At 46.1% G+C, this 19,087-nt stretch overlaps 1 protein-coding gene across 1 annotated transcript in view; it reads right to left on the bottom strand.

Annotated features, from left to right (window-relative positions):
* The window catches only part of LOC306932174 (protocadherin Fat 3-like), a gene marked incomplete at its 5' end in the record, with an annotated part of 118,947 nt that overhangs the window by 76,855 nt on the left and 23,005 nt on the right, over positions 1-19,087 (bottom strand). The window contains 2 exons of the mRNA XM_079513872.1: positions 1,476-1,751; positions 11,525-11,664. Of these exons, the coding sequence (XP_079369998.1) occupies positions 1,476-1,751; positions 11,525-11,664 (416 nt within the window). The remainder of the gene's footprint in view (positions 1-1,475; positions 1,752-11,524; positions 11,665-19,087) is intronic.

The following is a 19,087-nucleotide window of genomic DNA, read 5'->3' as shown; positions in this document are numbered from 1 at the left end:
CAGGTACAAGATGACAGCCTCAGGCTCTACAACTACACGAGCCCTGAAGTGCATGGAATACATTTTCTCCGGAATGACTATGTTCTCCAATTAGAATGAGTTTAATTTATGCTCAGTGTGAGTAGAAGTGCCATTTCTGAGAAGACCACCTGTCATCTCATTAATAATCAATCTCCTGCATGAGAGATACTTGACCATTGATGATGGTAAATTAAAGATCTTGTGGCTTTGTCTTTTGTTTTTAACCCATTTTGGGGGCGGGAACCCCCTTTTGGTGTTTTAAACATTATGTTGTACTTTAGCTGTTGAAAAATAGCAGATCTACAAGCTCGTAGCGCGCCACCGAGTGGCGCGCTACGAGCTTGTAGGTCTGCTATTTTTGAAAAATCGTAAAAATGCGGCACAAATCTTTGAATATATATTCTTTCAGAGCGAACGTTTTTTTAATTTCGACGTCAGGCCTAAATGGGTTAATTGCAGAAGTAGCGAGTGCATTCTCCGGAAGGTGGGGGGGGATTATGTCACTCCACTGCTGCTCGCTTCCGTGGCGGTGCGTTGGTCCGACATGCGTTGCGTCGTGCTTGCGTTTAGGCTTTGGGGTAGGGTGTTGGACTGATGCCGCCGAGAAACACTGCCGCGGGTGTTGTCGGCAATTGGCGGAGATTCCGCGGCTGATGCCGCTGCTGGAAAATGCACTCGCTCTCACTCTTTAATTGGCCAGAAAAGGTACTGTATACCTGTATACTGCCTATAACTAAACATATGATGCTACTTGTACTGAATGTTTCATAATACTAATGAAATACATACATACATATTATATAAACCAGTAAGACGCCTGAGGGCGAGAAGCGACCTCACCCTTGCGTGCACCTGCATCCGCCTGGGGGACAGCAGACTGCTGGGCGAGCACTTTGGTATATGAGGGGGTCAGATCAACATATGGAATTAATTCTGTCCTGGCCATATATGGAACGTGTCTTGAGTGTACAGGGTTTGATGAGGTCAAAAATTAAGAAGATTTACAAAAACATTTTTTTTATGTCACCATCCCTTTAACTGTTTCAACGCCACGGCCGAGATAACGAGATTAATCTAGCTTTCACTTTCTTTCTTTTTTTGTTATAATTTTTATCCCACGATTTTGCAACCCAGTTTTTTTCACCCAGTGATACAATTATCTAATGTATCTAATGTAATTATCCAAGCTGCTTCTTTTCACCTGACAGGGGAGAGTTTCCCCGGACGGACGTAGCACGTGGAAGGAACACGTTATTCCGACCAGTTCCTTTCCCCTCCATCAGGTGCCCCGGCTGGCATGTTTTTTGTGAGGGTACTCCACACAGAAAGGCCCTTTCGCCAACCCCGCAAGAGGTATGGCCACTGATGACACGGAGGAGAGGATACGCCGCCAGCGCCCACAGCGTCCAAACAAAGAGTTAATGACTCAAAGCAAAATCAAAGTATGGTCTCACCATGACGGTGAGGATGTGCTGGGCGCGGGCCTCGTGGTCCAGCCTCTCGGTGGTGTAGATGGTGCCCCTGGCGGGGTCGATGTGGAACAGACGCAGGCTGCTGGGGTCGATGGCGCTGTGCAGGGAGTAGGTGAGGCGGTGGTGCTCGTCGCGGTCCGACGCCAGCACCTGGACCACCTCCGTGTCGGGAGGCGTGTCCTCCGAGATGGCGACGTCGTACGTGAGCTGCGAGAACATCGGAGCGTTGTCGTTGTTGTCCAGGATGGTGATGTGGACCTAGAGAGAGAGAGATGGAGGGATGGATGGATGGAGGGAGGGAGGGATGGAGGGAGGGAGGGGTGGGTGGATGGATGGATGGATGGAGGGAGGGATGGAGGGAGGGGTGGGTGGATGGATGGATGGATGGAGGGAAGAAGGGAGGGATGGATGGGTGGATGGATGGAGAGGGGAAGAGTAGATAGAAAAGAAAAGTATCAGTTAGTAAAGTCATAGTACAGTATCTTTATAGTACGGTAACACCCAGAGCCATCTAATAGAAGTAGTTGCGATATTGAGGGGGCAGAAAACAGCCCGGTCACGTGGTTCATGTACTTGTGCGAGCCCCATAGACTCCAATGCATTCCGTAAACTTCCGGTTGTCCCTATGTGGAGCCTTCAATTAGGGACAAACCAATAGCAAAAAAAAACACACTGTGTGTTCTCGTCTTCATGCCTATAGGGTCCCGGAATGGCCAGAAATGCCACGAGTAAAGGCCTAATTATACTCCAGTTTTGGGTGACAAGGTGACCACCGAAAACAACAACATGACATCACTGAGCCGCGGTGCTAAGCGACTCACCGCTCACCCAAACACATCTCTCCTGTTTTTTTGTGGTCACCTTATCAGCTAAAACTGGAGTGAATAGGCCTATACTCCCACACACACACACACACACCATGACAACACTGTTCGACATGAAGGCCATCGAACCTCAGAGTAGGGCAGTGTGGTCTTCTGCTGCAGCAGTACAGGTATAGTTGTTTAAATTGTTTATTTTTCTTTACAATTTATCTTTTCTAATAATATGCTGGATTCATGTTAATGTGTATTTTCAAATTATTTAAAATAAATATTTGAAGAAATAAAATAAACTTTACTATCAAAGTATATCATTGCTGTCGGGAGGAAAACACCTATTTTTCATAAATCAGTGCTATTGAACACACCTTACGTCTGTGTGTTGGTTAAAGCAATATTGAACCAATGAAAAGTAGTAAAAAGCGCTTCGGACAAAACTTCTTAACTCCATTGGACCCTCAAACTGTATAAAGCAGCTAACTCCACCACCTCACCACCTCTCATGCAAGTAATTGACAAAGTCACAACGCCAACGTTGCGGTATTGCTGAAAATAAAGCAATACTGCTAATGTTTTCCTTCTTTTCCTGAAAAATGAACATTTTGGAGGTAGATGGTTTCTTCCCTACAGCACACTCTCTCTCACACACACACACACACACACACACACACACACACACACACACACACACACACACACACACACACACACACACACACACACACACACACACACACACACACAATACTGTATCACGATTCTTGCAATGACTCTGAGGAGCCCGTAGGTGTCGTGGATTCCCAGTTCAACACCCATATGATGTGACACATCCATGTAAATGCTCTCTAGCAGCAGCAGCAGCAGCAGCACTGCAGTGCATATGGTCATAAATCATCCTCTACATGACTCAGTGCTCCGGCTTCAGACAGTATGTTTCACACAACACAGAACGTGTACCACCACCGTCCGCTATATAGAGGATCAAGTGTTGTGATTGTTTTGGGTTGTTTTTTTTTCTTTCTTCTCTGGCAGGCAGCTGCATCTCAGCTGTATGTGTATCCTCATTGTGTCCTGTCTGTCCCACAGGAGGAGTGCAGTGGAAATCACACAGGAAAACACCATGTCGGTTGCCTAGGCTTTCGAATGGCGGGCGTGTGATTTGTTTCGTCTAGACTGTCTGCATATCTCCTATAGGCCTTTATTTCCCCAACAAATAAAACTGAATCGATAAAAAAAAATTCAACGATTCATGGATATATCGCAAATTTGAATGCCACTGCCACAGTATATTAAAATAAAATCGCAAAGTTCAGAATCGATTTTTATTTTGATTCATTTATTTTTTCATGACAGAAAGACCGACTTAACTGACTGCATTGAAGTGTATGATTGAACTTTTCATGGTCTATATTGTTTAATTGCAACGTGGGAAAGAAAATGGCAATACATCGCAATATCGAATCGAATCGCAATATATTTAATAATCATCAAATCGGCACCCTATCGATATCGTTTCGTATACATGAGCAGCGGACAAAAATATAGCTCTTAACAGAACGCTTCTGTGAATGCACTGCTAACACAATACAATACAATTGTATGTAATACAATACATACAATACAAATGCAAGGTCGAAGTAGTCTGACACCACTGAACAATATAGGGCAAAATGTTTGCAAACAAGTCCAGTTTGACGCATGCATTCATGATTCAGACGTCAAACTGTGATGCGTGTGTGCTATAGGCATACGGCTAGCTTTATGTGTGACATGTGCGCAGGGCATGCGGTGACTCATCATGGAAAACTCGAGTCACGAAGGAACGGCGAGTTCACAGACGGCGCCGATGCACGTATACGCATAAAACACACAAAGTAGCAGAGACAGGGGTTGTGGGGGCGTAGGCAGATATAGGCAGCCAGGGAGATAGACAGACAGACAGACAGATGGAGGAACAGAGAGACGAGCAGAAGGAAAGCATGACAGAGAGAGACAGAGGCGGATAAAGAGCCAGAAATATTGAGGTTGATTGAGAGAGAGAGAGAGAGAGAGAGAGAGAGAGAGAGAGAGAGAGAGAGAGAGAGAGAGAGAGAGAGAGAGAGAGAGAGAGAGAGAATGAAAGGAGGAGAATAGATATAATATAGGTGGAGGGATAGGTTGGTACGCTCCTAGGCAGAGGAGTTTATATTTAAACCAGCAGTTGGCCTTCCGTTGGTGAACTGTGGAGAGTTCCCTGGGCGGGCCGGGTCCCTCCATGCTGGGACTCCATCTGGGAGACTCCACCGGAGGACAGACACTGTGTCTGCCTTACAGGTGCGTGTGTGTGCGTGCACTGTGCGTGTGTGCCGCACACGTGTCTGTGTGCGTGTCCGTGCACAACTGTGTCTATGTGAATGCACAGAGCGTATACGCGAGAATGGCTCCATGTGTGCCGACCGTCTATGTGTGCATGCATGACAATGTGATTGTGTGTCTGTGTGTGTGCATGCATGCAATATACATACTTGCATATTGAAGAATGGCTGCACGTGTGTGTGTATGTATAGGTGTGTGATGTGTGAAGATAAATTGCACGCACGCATGCACGCACACGCACAGTCGCACACGCACACACACCACTGTAGAATGTAATGAGGATTGGCTCCTGTTTTCGTAGCGGGGAGGTAGTTATTAGCGCGAGAGAGAGAGAGAGAGAGACAGAGAGAGGCAGGCAGCACACTTGCAGAGAGAAAATGAAAAACACAACAACATGAAGGGGCATCAGGGAAAAAGGGAGAGAAAAAAGGAAGAGAAAATGGTCGAGAAAGGGAACTTTAAAAAGTAGGGATGCACCGATGTTTCGGCCACATATTGGTATCGCCCGTTATTGGTCAATATCGGTATTGGCAAATTAATCTGACATTAACCGATGGCAGTAGCCGATATGAATCTGTTGTTGAAGCATACGTTTTGTGTTGGGTATGTTGGTGTGTTGGTTATCTGCAGCCTATACCAAGCTGTAGATTCTATGTTGGTATGTTGGTTATCTGCAGCCTATACCAAGCTGTAGATTCTATGTTGGTATGTTGGTTATCTGCAGCCTATACCAAGCTGTAGATTCAGAACATTTATTTCTTGTATGGAACTTGTTTCCCTGCATGGCACAAAAGGGGGAAATAAAAACAATAAAAACTAAATAAACATATCGGTATCAGTACTGGCTTTCAGCTAAATTGTTATTTTAAAGATTGGTATTGGCCGAGAATTTCCATACCGGTGCATTTATGTGATTTAACATAATGTGCAATTGTGCATGCATGCGATTGTGCATGCATGCGATTGTGCATGCATGCGATTGTGCATGCATGCGTGTGTGCGCACGTGTACAGTAGTGTGTTCAGGGAAGCATGACACTTAATCCACCTCCACGCTGACCGAGATGTCACATTCCTCCCGTTCCCGAGGCCGGAGGCGTTCCGACGACACGAGCACGGATGTGACAAAAGTGTCACATTGTATACATCAGTGTAAATGAAATGCACATCCACGACCCCGTTCAACGGCTGCATGCCTGCTCGGAGAAAATTGAAAGTACTTGGAAGCGACATGGTGAGTGGCAAGTGTGCACGTGTGTGTGTGTCAGGGTGGTGGGAATAATACATATTATCTCGTTTCTGTGCCATGTCCATGCCGCATTATTATAAAACCGCTATGCACGGTGAAACCTCAGTGTTGATTTGTGTGTGTGTGTGTGTGTGTGTGTGTGTGTGTGTGTGTGTGTGCGTGCGCGCGTGCGTGCGCAGGCAGGGTGACATTCCACGATAACTTCGACCTCGAGAATAGCTATTAAATCCATCTGTGACAACTTTGAGATTACGAGATTTGATAAAAGAGCATTAATCAATCTTTTAAAATAATATTTCCACGGTACCTTATTATCGCTTCCGCGGCTGGACCCCATAGGACTCCCCTGATAGAAACAGCCTACAGTACATCCCAATCCTCGGTGCACGCGCACACGGTCATTACTGGTTTTAGTGTTCAGAATGGGATAAAGTAGGATGTTGGGAGCTTAATAAAACATTGATTTGAGGTCGCGCTAAGCATAATGATAGTCCAATCGGCAGAACACAGCCGCAAGCGACCCTGTCACGACAATGGAGGACAGTCACTTCTTCTTCTCTGCTTATGTCGTTCATTCTGTTGGCACTGGCCTCACGTTACCGCCTATGGTAACAGGAGGGATTGTCTTAACCCTGTAAGACCCAACGATGCTTCTCGGTAACATTTTTATTTTAATTAATCACTTAATTCTTCTTTTTTTTTTTTCTATTCTTTTTTCACCTAAACATCATCATTGATGTTCATTGTTTAGTCTTGCAATGCCATTGGTCATGATATTTGCATATAAATACCCCCCACAGAGGCACAAATTTACACAACTTCAAAATCTCTGGACTCATTTGCATAACATTTTCATTAAACTTTTTTTTTTTTTTTTTTAACATATTTCCCATACCCATTCTGTACGGGAACCCATTTTGGTGTTTTAAGCATTACTTTAGCTATTGAAAAATAGCAAATCTACAAGCTCATAGTGCGGCGCTACGAGCTTGTAGATCTGCTATTTTTGACAAATCGTGAAAATGTGGTGCAAATCATATCCTTTCTGAGCGAACGTTTTTAATCTTTGCTTCTGGGCCCCCCCCCCCCCCCCCCCCCCCCCGTCCTTGGAATAACATTTTGAGATTGGGGTCCGGGGCCAATTACATATCATTCTGTGGCTCCTTGACATGAAAACGTTTGAGAACGACTGACATAGAAACGTAGGTTTTTCAGAAAACTGTCAGGATTTAGAAGAAATTTGTAGAATCGTCCTGCAGGTCTAAATGGCTTGATACAACCACGTGTTAATCGAATCAAGAATCTCATGAATTTCATTCTAATCTAAACACATGTCGGCGAAGAGGGAAACAAAACATTAAAAATGAAAAATGATTTCCCGCCGGTGTCCTCAGTGAAATCATCTTGCACCAGGGCCCAGCTGGTGATGGTTGACTGTATAACTTGGACCGAGGGGACTGCATGGGCAAGGCCCGCCTGGGAACCGAGCCACGCAACCGGGGACTGAAGAATCGCTTTGGAATCTGTAGCTCCTGCTGCTGTCACCATTTTACTCATCCTTTAGTTCCATAATGTCCATCAGCCCCCCACCCCCCACCCCCCCAGTGCATGCTGTCTGAAAAACAAATAATACCATACTGAGGCCCCCCTGAGAAAACAGCACCTCATCATAGCTCGCACGCACACGCACACACACACACACACACACACACACACACACACACACACACACACACACACACACACACACACACACACACACACACCCCCCTTGTTCATATTATTCTGCCACAGCACTTTTTCACAGCCGCCACCTCTAATCCAAATGACAGGTGACTTTCCCCCAGAGGGGACGGAAAAAAGAAACACAGATTAAAAGCCGCTGGTGATCTTTTGAAGGGCAGAGAACACTATCCATTGTCACACCTTAGACTTTGGTTACTGCAGCGGTGACGGACGGACGGACGGAGGAGGATCAGAGTCGACGGGACGCGTCTAGATATCCCCTCAGTGTTTGCCGATCAATCCGATATAGGCCCCCCTAGATGCGTCGCACGGCATCATTCAACCGGCCACGGCGACACAGGCGATCATCAGTCATCATATCATTTCAAAGCGACCGGGAGAGCAGGGCCGGAAGGGATTAAGCCCTCAGGAGAGATATGGCAGGCTGCAGGAGGCCAATATCTGCTATACTGTCAAGATGTGACATGACTGACTGGCATGGACTGTGGATTATGGAAATGGATTGTATTATCCATAATAATAATAATAATCAATGTAACTCAAATCTTTGCTTCTGGGGGGGTCCCTGGAACAAAATATTTTGAGAACCTTCACTGATTAAAGCAACATTAGAAAACTGTTACTGTCACACACGTTTTACGTTCTTTTTACGTTTTTATTTTATGTTGAAGTTTCATTTTTATTTTATTAAGATTCTCAATGGGACTACTCCTAGTTTAAAAAAAAATAACATTCTACTTGAATTATACAATGAACAAACAATTATGCAAATATGAAATACACATTGCACTTTATTTAATTTAAACATTAAGCATCAAAAATGTGTGGAAAAAACGGATACAAGCGGGCCGAACCAGTGATGCGGGCTCAGCTTCAGCCACCGACAGGCTCGTAGATCTGCCATTTTTAAATGATTCTAAAAGGTAGAATAATTGAATAGAATAATTGCCAATATATCTATACCAAGCCAGTCGGGTCACCTGAAATCCTCCCTGTGTGGCTATTTATGAAGCACATTAGGTATATTAATTCCACTCATCTCCATAATTAGTCCTTTAACAGGCATTTAGAGCATGTATGCTCAGTGGCCTTGTAGTTAGAGACCCTGAAATAATGGGACCCAGGTCTGCCTCTCTGCTTGGCACTCAAGGGTTGGATTGGGGGTAAGTCCCTGTGACATACTAGCGTCATGTCCAGGGGGTGTACTTGTACGTCATGTCCAGGGGGTGTACTTGTACGTCATGTCCAGGGGGTGTACTTGTACGTCATGTCCAGGGGGTGTACTTGTACGTCATGTCCAGGGGGTGTACGTGTACATCATGTCCAGGGGGTGTACTTGTACATCATGTCCAGGGGGTGTACTTGTACGTCATGTCCAGGGGGTGTACTTGTACGTCATGTCCAGGGGGTGTACTTGTACGTCATGTCCAGGGGGTGTACTTGTACGTCATGTCCAGGGGGTGTACTTGTACGTCATGTCCAGGGGGTGTACTTGTACGTCATGTCCAGGGGGTGTACTTGTACATCATGTCCAGGGGGTGTACTTGTACGTCATGTCCAGGGGGTGTACTTGTACATCATGTCCAGGGGGTGTACTTGTACATCATGTCCAGGGGGTGTACTTGTACGTCATGTCCAGGGGGTGTACTTGTACATCATGTCCAGGGGGTGTACTTGTACGTCATGTCCAGGGGGTGTACTTGTACATCATGTCCAGGGGGTGTACTTGTACATCATGTCCAGGGGGTGTACTTGTACATCATGTCCAGGGGGTGTACTTGTACATCATGTCCAGGGGGTGTACTTGTACATCATGTCCAGGGGGTGTACTTGTACGTCATGTCCAGGGGGTGTACTTGTACATCATGTCCAGGGGGTGTACTTGTACATCATGTCCAGGGGGTGTACTTGTACATCATGTCCAGGGGGTGTACTTGTACATCATGTCCAGGGGGTGTACTTGTACATCATGTCCAGGGGGTGTACTTGTACATCATGTCCAGGGGGTGTACTTGTACATCATGTCCAGGGGGTGTACTTGTACGTCATGTCCAGGGGGTGTACTTGTACATCATGTCCAGGGGGTGTTACTTGTACGTCATGTCCAGGGGGTGTACTTGTACATCATGTCCAGGGGGTGTTACTTGTACGTCATGTCCAGGGGGTGTACTTGTACATCATGTCCAGGGGGTGTTACTTGTACGTCATGTCCAGGGGGTGTACTTGTACATCATGTCCAGGGGGTGTTACTTGTACATCATGTCCAGGGGGTGTTACTTGTACATCATGTCCAGGGGGTGTTACTTGTACATCATGTCCAGGGGGTGTACTTGTACATCATGTCCAGGGGGTGTACTTGTACGTCATGTCCAGGGGGTGTACTTGTACATCATGTCCAGGGGGTGTACTTGTACATCATGTCCAGGGGGTGTACTTGTACGTCATGTCCAGGGGGTGTAATTCACCTCACATCAAGCTGTCTCATGGCTCGGCAAAGGCTTTACTCGTGTTACAAAATACAGATTACCACGGTTGTTTAGCTGCTGCCAACCTGGACATAACGTTTAATGGTGTTGGCGCTGACCTCTTAATCATATCTAATGTGCTGAACCCATTACTCTGTGGCATGAAATGTATTCCTTTTAAATAAGATAATCTGTCACCGTTACATCATCGTGTTATGAAAGGCTCTGTGTATACGGTCGGATTGCTCCGACTCATTATTCGTCAATGAATGCATGTCTAAACACATGTATCTCTACGACAGCAAATCATGTCTAAACAGGGGTTTTCTTTCTTTTGCCGAATGCCAATTAAAAACACTTAATTTCACAACAACATTTCAAGTTACGAGGAAACATTTCCACTTGATATAACCCATTTTGGGCGGGAAGCATTATGTTATGCTTTAGCTATTGAAAAATAGCAGATCTACAAGCTCGTAGCGCGCCACCAAGTGGCGCGCTACGAGCTTGTAGGTCTGCTATTTTTGAAAAATCGAAGAACGACTGACATAGCAACATAGCTTTTTCAGAAAACTGTCAGGATGTAGAAGACATTTTTAGAATCTGATCTCGGGCCTAAATGGGATAAGCTAACCGACACAAATGCTTGGGGCAATAAGTTGTTCCTCAGATGCCAGTAGCCTTACAGTATGCACTACTGTATGTAGACAAGGGGGGGGGGGGGGGGGGGGGGAATAGCATTTGATCAGTGCAAACCATGTTGTTGTTGTTGGCTATGTTGACATGAGATGCTGAGCTCTATTCCACGGTGAGGTCACTCGTGGTGACAGGTCAACATGCAGTGGCACTTTTTGCACGCACTAATTTGGCCAGCTGCTGTCATATCAGATGCTTTCATCACTCCTCCTCTCACCCAGGGCAAATTAAGGTACAGTACAGTATGTCATGAAATAGAACTAACTACGGTTGGTCCGTCGGATCACAGTTTTATGCTGCAGTCAGGGCGATTTTTGTGTGTAACTGTGCATATAAGTTTGGAGACTTGACATTCAGTAAGTGGGTTTTATGATCAAAATAAGAACATTATAATGTGTGTAAAACAGAACATCTATAGAATTTGCCACGGATAAGACCAAGTCTTTGCCACGGACAAATGTGTCCGTGTACGGACATGCTGGTGACCCCTGGACATTGTCAGTGAGAAAGGGGGACATTTGCCAAGGTGTTATATGTAAATCCTGTTCCGATTCCCTGAATAGATACGAATAGTTCCTCTGCTGGACTAATCAGTGAATAAAACCTGCAGTGTGAAAACATGCATTTTGAGGAAAAACCATCAGGAAATGATCAGGAACGCGTGGAATGTGTACAGTATACGTGCACAGTGCAGTCCTACCTGTGTGGTTGCGGTGTTGGTGCCGTCCGTCACCTCCAGCGTCATGTTGTAGAAGGACCTCTGCTCAGCGTCCAGGGGCTTGGCGATGATGACGGTGCCCACACCCTTCTCTATGTCAAACAGGCTCTCCAAGTTCCCACCTGGGGCGGGGGAGGGACGAGTTAGATAGGAGGCAGGGGAGAGAGGGCATATGTATAGACAAATTCACAGAGGCTTGCCTGGGTGCGGCCATTACTGAGGTGTACCATTAAGTGGAGCAGCACTGATTAGCTACACCTGGCCTACGAAGCACCTGCTCCATGGATTACCCCTCAGTAATGGCCGCGACCAGGGCACCCCTCTGTGAATTCGTCTATATAGCTATATGCATATGTATGCATATCTCTCTCTCTCTCTCTCTCTCTCTCTCTCTCTCTCTCTCTCTCTCTCTCTCTCTCTCACACACACACACTCACACGCGCACACATGCACGCACGCACACACACGCACAAACACAGGGTACAATTACTCATAGACAACAGATCCACAGAAACACATGCACACAGGTGGCTATGAACACACATGCATACACAGGTGATTGGACTCACCCTCACGCTCTTTCATGTATGCACATTTGTATCACACGCACGCACACGTGCGCGCTCGCTCGCGCACTAAGCTAGCACTAATGCGCAGCTAGCTTACACTTTCAAACATTCACAGTGGTTTTATCTGCTTCTATCAGGGTTGAAGTCATTCTCTCCTCATGGTGATGTCTGACATGTCGCCATGATGGGCGTGTTGTCAGTGAGAGACGTACGGGGCACAGACGGGGTAGAGTTGTGTAAGTGTGAGTATACAGTGTGATGATAAGGTGGTGAGTGTTTGGTCTGGCACGGGGCCTCGATCACTCTGCGCCGCTCCACACTGGCAAGGCCTTCGACAGAGACAAATGCAAAGCAACAGCAGGCAGAAGCTCACACACACACACACACACACACACAAGCCAGAACATGATAGGGGCCATGCAAACAGCACTGAAAAACGTGCGTGCGTGCGTGCGTGCGTGCGTGCGTGCGTGCGTGCGTGCGTGCGCACATTGCTCTGTACATGTGGCAGACGGATGTTTAATAGGCCTACTATGAGGTTTGCCATTTAGCTTATGTGCTCGTGTGCGTGTGTGTGCGTGTGCGTGTGCGTGTGTGCATGTGTGTGCGTGCGTGTATCTGCTCCGTTCTGTTCGCAATTATGACGTTTCTCAAAGCAAAAGTAAGTCTTCATGTTGCTTCCACGTGACGGTGGAGCTAATAACGCTTTGCTCTCCGAGACACCAAATTAAAACATGCAGTGTCAAATGGAGCTGGGATTGGTGACTGTGCTCGTGTCAGATATTTCACCCACTAAGAACGGGCGCCTTAATTAAACGCCAGTCTCATTTCGCCACCCAAATTGATTTAAATGGGTCATTTGGCCCCATGCGGGAGTTAGAGTATAATGTGGTGCTTTATTTGTGGTGGCGGATTGTGTGTGTGTAGCGTGTGTGTGTGTGTGTGTGTGTGTGTGTGTGTGTGTGTGTGTGTGTGTGTGTGTGTGTGTGTGTAGTCTAATATGAGAGAGAGAAAGAATGTGTCACCGTTTGCTAGTCTGTCTCTATATCTAAATGACCGCACAGTAAAATCCCCAGTATGAGTGTGAAAATGGACGGGTCCATTTGGGTCAATTCTTTACACTCAAAGAATTAAATTAAATTGCGTTTGTGATTGGAAGTGCATGTGTGTGTGTGTGTGTGCGTGTGCGTGTGCGTGTGTGTGTGTGTGTGTGTGTGTGTGTGTGTGTGTGTGTGTGTGTGTGTGCGTGTGCGTGTGCGTGTGTGTGTGTGGTAAGCACGTGGTGCAGACTCAAAGGGATTCCACAGCGGCGTCTCCATCTAATAAATCCATGACCTCAGCCCGGCACAGCTTAGACTGCAGTCTCCCCCTGCTCAACTATGTGTTTATGTGTGTGTGTGTGTGTGTGTGTGTGTGTGTGTGTGTGTGTGTGTGTGTGTGTGTGTGTGTGTGTGTGTGTGTGTATGTGTGTGTGTGTGTGTGTGTGTGTGTGTGTGTGCGCGTGCGTGCGCATGCGTGTGCATAAACCCAATATGGCCATGCCCGCGTGCGTGCCTGCAACCAAGTCTCTTCCCGGTTCCTCTTCTCTATTTAAGCGATCTTTATGCTAAACACTCAATTCTCTTAAATCATAGTAATTGCAGCGACGCTAATGGTTTTCCTGAAGAGTACTGTGTGGCCGGCTCTAAAAAAGACACTCATTTCCCTGTCTGTCTGTCTGTCTCCCAGAAGAGACTCATTTCCCTGTCTGTCTCTCTCTCTCTCCCAGAAGAGACTCATTTCCCTGTCTGTCTCTCTCTCTCCCAGAAGAGACTCATTTCCCTGTCTGTCTCTCTCTCTCTCCCAGAAGAGACTCATTTCCCTGTCTGTCTGTCTGTCTCTCTCTCTCTCCCAGAAGAGACTCATTTCCCTGTCTGTCTGTCTCTCTCTCCCAGAAGAGACTCATTTCCCTGTCTGTCTGTCTGTCTCTCTCTCCCAGAAGAGACTCATTTCCCTGTCTGTCTGTCTGTCTGTCTCTCTCTCTCTCTCTCTCCCAGAAGAGACTAATTTCCCTGTCTGTCTGTCTCTCTCTCTCTCCCAGAAGAGACTAATTTCCCTGTCTCTCTCTCTCTCTCTCTCCCAGAAGAGACTAATTTCCCTGTCTGTCTGTCTGTCTCTCTCTCTCTCCCAGAAGAGACTAATTTCCCTGTCTGTCTGTCTGTCTCTCTCTCTCCCAGAAGAGACTCATTTCCCTCTCTCTCTCTCTCCTCTCTCTCTCTCTCTCTCTCTCCCCCCCCCCCCTCCCTCCCAGACGCTAAGAGATAAAGTCCCTTGACAGGTGAAAACAGCATAATGAAAGCCTATACGGTATATCATTACCCCCAAATGCCCCGACGCTCTATATCGGGAATTGCAGTTGTTGTGTTAGCAATGAGGCATTTCCGCTGCACCGAGTTTGTTGTTGTTTACGCTATCTGTCTTCTTTCTTGCCATGTCGCCGTCTTTCTCCGGTGCTTTACGACGCACTTCATATTGACCCATTCATGGAAGGCAGAACAACACCGTTGTACAGATTGCTACATGCTACAGTGTGGCGTTTCACATTCACTCACCAAATGAAAAGCAAGGCTTTTGCACACCTACAGACGACAGGTGCGTAGGAGAGGGTACGGTGACCAAAATTGAAAAAGGAACAAACACCCGCACACTGTCTTCAAATGCAGTGACCAACTTTTATTTATAGGGAAACAGCAACGTTTCGGTCTATGCGGCCTTCATCAGGCTATCTTTATCTTTATCATAAAGATATAAGGCGAAACGTTGCTGTTTCCCTATAAATAAAGGTTGGTCACTGCATTTGAAGACAGTGTGCGGGTGTTTGTTCCTTTCACATTCACTCACCAAGAAAAACAAAAAGGCAGGCCTACAGGATCTGAGAAAACTGACATTTTGGCTAATCCAGCCTTCATCAGTGTCCACTGATGGAGTCTGGATAGCCGAAACGTCTGTTTTTCAGTATGACACAGGAAAAAAATGAATTTCACTCTTCCCAATGTGTGCGATCCAGTACCAAATTGTTTTTCGTGAGGTTGATTTGAATGGATATCGCACCTGGAAGTCACATGGTTTAACATTTTGGACTACAAGCTGTTGTATGGCTTTCGGCTGTGTTTCGACTGCGCCCCTCCACCTCATACAACACAAATGTTGTGTCAGACCATGTGACTCCCATTGGAAATGCATTGGGGCAAGCTGTATCACACCCTTTGTATACAACAAGCATACATCAATCTGTTGCGACCGTGTGAGTCGCCCCTAAGGGTTACCGTGCCTCGATACAACATATCAAATAACATTTCCATTTTTGTGCCTTTTGTCAAAGACACAAATCCTAAGACGAATAATACTGAAACAAAAGAAAACATGTACTCAGCCATGCTGTGATCAACAGATGGCTTGAAAAAGTCTCTCGTGCCTCTTCTTCCCTGCTGCCTATCGTACCATCGAACCCAATATTCTCCAGTTGGGAGCAGAGAGGAGGAGGAGGCAGCCTGGGGTTTGGCAGTGACCAGCAACGAGGGCCGGAAAAAGCCTCCTGTCTGCCGCCCGACAAATTACAGAGGGGGGAAAACCGAAAGCTCCCGCAACACGGGGCTGTCATTAAACCTTCTGCCGTTGGACTAAAATTGGCTCCCCTCTGCCTTTATGAAGAGACGAGAAAAGGAAGAGAAATGCTCTTACAAAATAAAGAGATACAAAAAAACTGAAAATGTGGGAGAGAGATGGGGAAGTGTTTATTTTTTTTCCCTCCTTCCACGAGAGCAGACGTTGCTACTTTGCGTAACCAGACAAAACACAGCCGGCTGACAAAAGAGGGGGGAAAAACGGGGGGCCACGGCTCGCCCACTGTTCTGAAGAAAGACGGTGGCGGGCGAATGAGAGGAAGTATGCGGGCCATACCGTGTCTCACTTATAACCGCTTCCACTTCGCTTCAAGCTCCAGCTCCGAGTCCTCCGACAACAACAAACAATGACCCCGTTTTGGGGTTTCTCCGTGGCACCGCCAAGACAACGCAAGCAACGGAACGGACATAACGGCGATCAATCCATAGACCCCGCCTATATAGCGATCAATCCATAGACCCCGCCCTAGCCTGCACTGGCTGGTTTGGGGCACATGCTCCGATCTGATCTGACCAGCCCCATGGGCTTGTTTTGTCTGGCAGGACTTGATAGGCCAAGCAGATGTTAACTCTTGGCACGGGGAGTCTCTCGGGCTATAGGCGGGTTACTCGTGCTGTGCGCGTTTATGGGATGTGGTGTGCGCGGCGCACGCCGAAAGCGGGACACCAGTGCATTCGTCCAGTGGTCATATACTGTAGCTGATATATGGTTGGAGCATGAGTGTATATTTAAGGGTTTTTATACAGACTATACTCGGTTTGCGTGGAAATGTTTTGCAGCAGGTTGTTTCTTTTTTCACATGTGCAGTGCGTGAAACACAATCCATGACAACCCTCGAGATATCATAGTGGAAAGCTATTAACCCATTTTGACCAAACAGGTTTATATAATGGAGGAAATGACGGCAAGGTTACAATTAAAAATGGAAAGTTTCATACTTAAATGGACTTCTGTAATATTGTACTTGGGTGTTTCGGTGTATGTGTAGAGGTCTAAGAGTGCTGAGTAGGGGTTGTTGAGTCTATAAAAATGCTTCGAATGTCAGATATCTGCTGTATATTGTATTGTATTGTGAGTCATGTCTCCTGCTGTTCCCTGCCTTGTCCTGTACTGTCTGAAGAATGCTGTATTTTTTAAGTTTGTCAAGCTGTTTTTCTGTTTTTCTTTGATTTCTTTTATTGTCTCTGTTTTTGTTATGTATTTTTGTTTTCTTGTATTCACATTTATGTTTGATTTCTGTTTCATTGTTCGTGTTTCATTTTTTGAAATAAAAACAAAGTAAAAAAAAAAAAAACCATTTTGACCAAACACAATAACACGAGATGTGATTAAAGAGCATTAATCCAGAATTTATAATAATATTTTGTATTATTATCTTCTAGCGGCTATAGCCACCGCTAGAAGAAGCAGAAGAAGCAGCCGCCATCGCCACACAATCCGTGCATGCAGTCTTTAGTGACTTTAGGGCACAGAATGAGGTAAGTGAACATGTAATAAAACCTATAATAAAAGCATATAATAAAACGTTACTCCGACCTCGCGGGTAGTAAACTAATGCTTGTATCGGCAGATCACGGCCCCGAGTAGTGAAACTATGAAATGGAAGGTTAGTTCCCGGTTCAACGAGGCTCTCTTCTTCTCTCATTTCCGTGCATTCTGCTGGGACTGCTGGCTCCAGATTCCCTCCAGTGGTCACGGGAGGGAATCTGTTAAGGCAGGGGTTCTCAACCCGTGGGTCGCGACCCCTCGGGGGGTCGCCAAATTATTTTAGGGGGTCCCCAAATTATTTTAAAAAATATATATATATTTTTTAATTTTATTTTCACGATTTTTCAAAAATAGCTAAATTATAACAATGCTTAAAACACCAAAAGGGGTTCCCGCCCAAAATGGTTTAAGGTTATTGTAGCAGTCAATTTATATTGGGGGTCGGGAGGGGGCGGGGCGGGGGTCCCGAGACATTGCCAAAGCATTTCCGGGGGTCCCCGGGCAAAAACGTTGAGAACCCCTGTGTTAAGGTCTATGTGTTTGCTGGCCATGTGTGAGTGGCAGTAGCAATTGTTTGAGAGGGAGTGTGCACGTATATCAACATACTGTACAACTCCCTGCAAGGGACACTCTCCATCTCCACAGTTCCCTATACTTCTCTATCACCCAATGGATGGGTACAGATGAGTGCAGATCTTAACCAAATTAGACCTGAGGCTGATTCTTCAAAATGTCTTCGAAATCATGACAGTTTTCTGAAAAGAAACCTATGTTTCTATGACAGTGATTCTCAAACTATTTCATGTCAAGGACCCCACAAATGATATGTAATTGGCCATGGACCCCCCCATCTGAAAATGTGTTGTTCCAGGGCTCCCCCAGAAGAAGCTTGTAGATCTGCTATTTTTCAATAGCTAAAGAATAACATAATGCTTAACCCATTCTGGGCGGGAACCCCTTTTGGTGTTAGCATTATGTTATGCTTTAGCTATTGAAAAATAGCAGATCTACAAGCTCATAGCGCGCCACCGAGTGGCGCGCTATGAGCTTGTAGGTCTGCTATTTTAGAAACGACAAAGAAGAAAAAAGCTCACCACAATCCAGGTCTAGTCAGCCGCGGGCGGGCGTGTGCACGAAATGCGACCGCGCCACCGTGAAAATACGCTTGCATAATTATCTGCACGTCCAAAATAAACGCACGCCTCTCATTGAAAATGTGAAAATGAATGAGACGCATCAGTCGCTATCCCAGACCTTTACTCTTGAGCTGAAAACAAACACAGGCACACCTTTTTCCTTCAACAACAACGAGCTCTGCTCTCATCCTCACCGTGTTGATGTGTGTCTGAACGTACTTGCAGGTCTCGCCCCTGTTCATCTTCTCACTGTGTTTGCCGTCTTGTAATCTTGTGATGGCACAACCTCACTCTGACCTATACTCGCCATCTAGGTCGCTCCATTTCTATACGGTTCATATCCTCACTTGTCTCTTCTGTCGTCCACTGGCCAGTGCATGCGCGCACGCACGCACGCAACGCAACGCACGCACGCACGCACGCGCACAAAGACTTCCCTCTTTTTGCTTTCCCTTCAGAGTCCAACAATTCTGGATTACGCCCCTCACTTGTCTTTTTCTCGCTTTTCGAGTTCTCTCTCATTTTTTTCAACATTTTTTCTCTCTCATTTTTTTCCAACTGTTCCCCACTTCCTAACAGTGTGCTATAGCTATTGTCCCCCACTCTCCTCACACTGCACCTTCCATCCCTTCGTACACTGGTCACCATTCTTTCTAGAAATGCCAAATCCATTTTATTTATTGAGGTAT

Source organism: Electrona antarctica, assembly GCF_951216825.1.
Source record: "Electrona antarctica genome assembly, chromosome: 11".
Taxonomy (NCBI): domain Eukaryota; kingdom Metazoa; phylum Chordata; class Actinopteri; order Myctophiformes; family Myctophidae; genus Electrona; species Electrona antarctica.
Note: the sequence above shows the minus strand (reverse complement) of the source record. Positions and strands in the feature narration are given on the sequence as shown.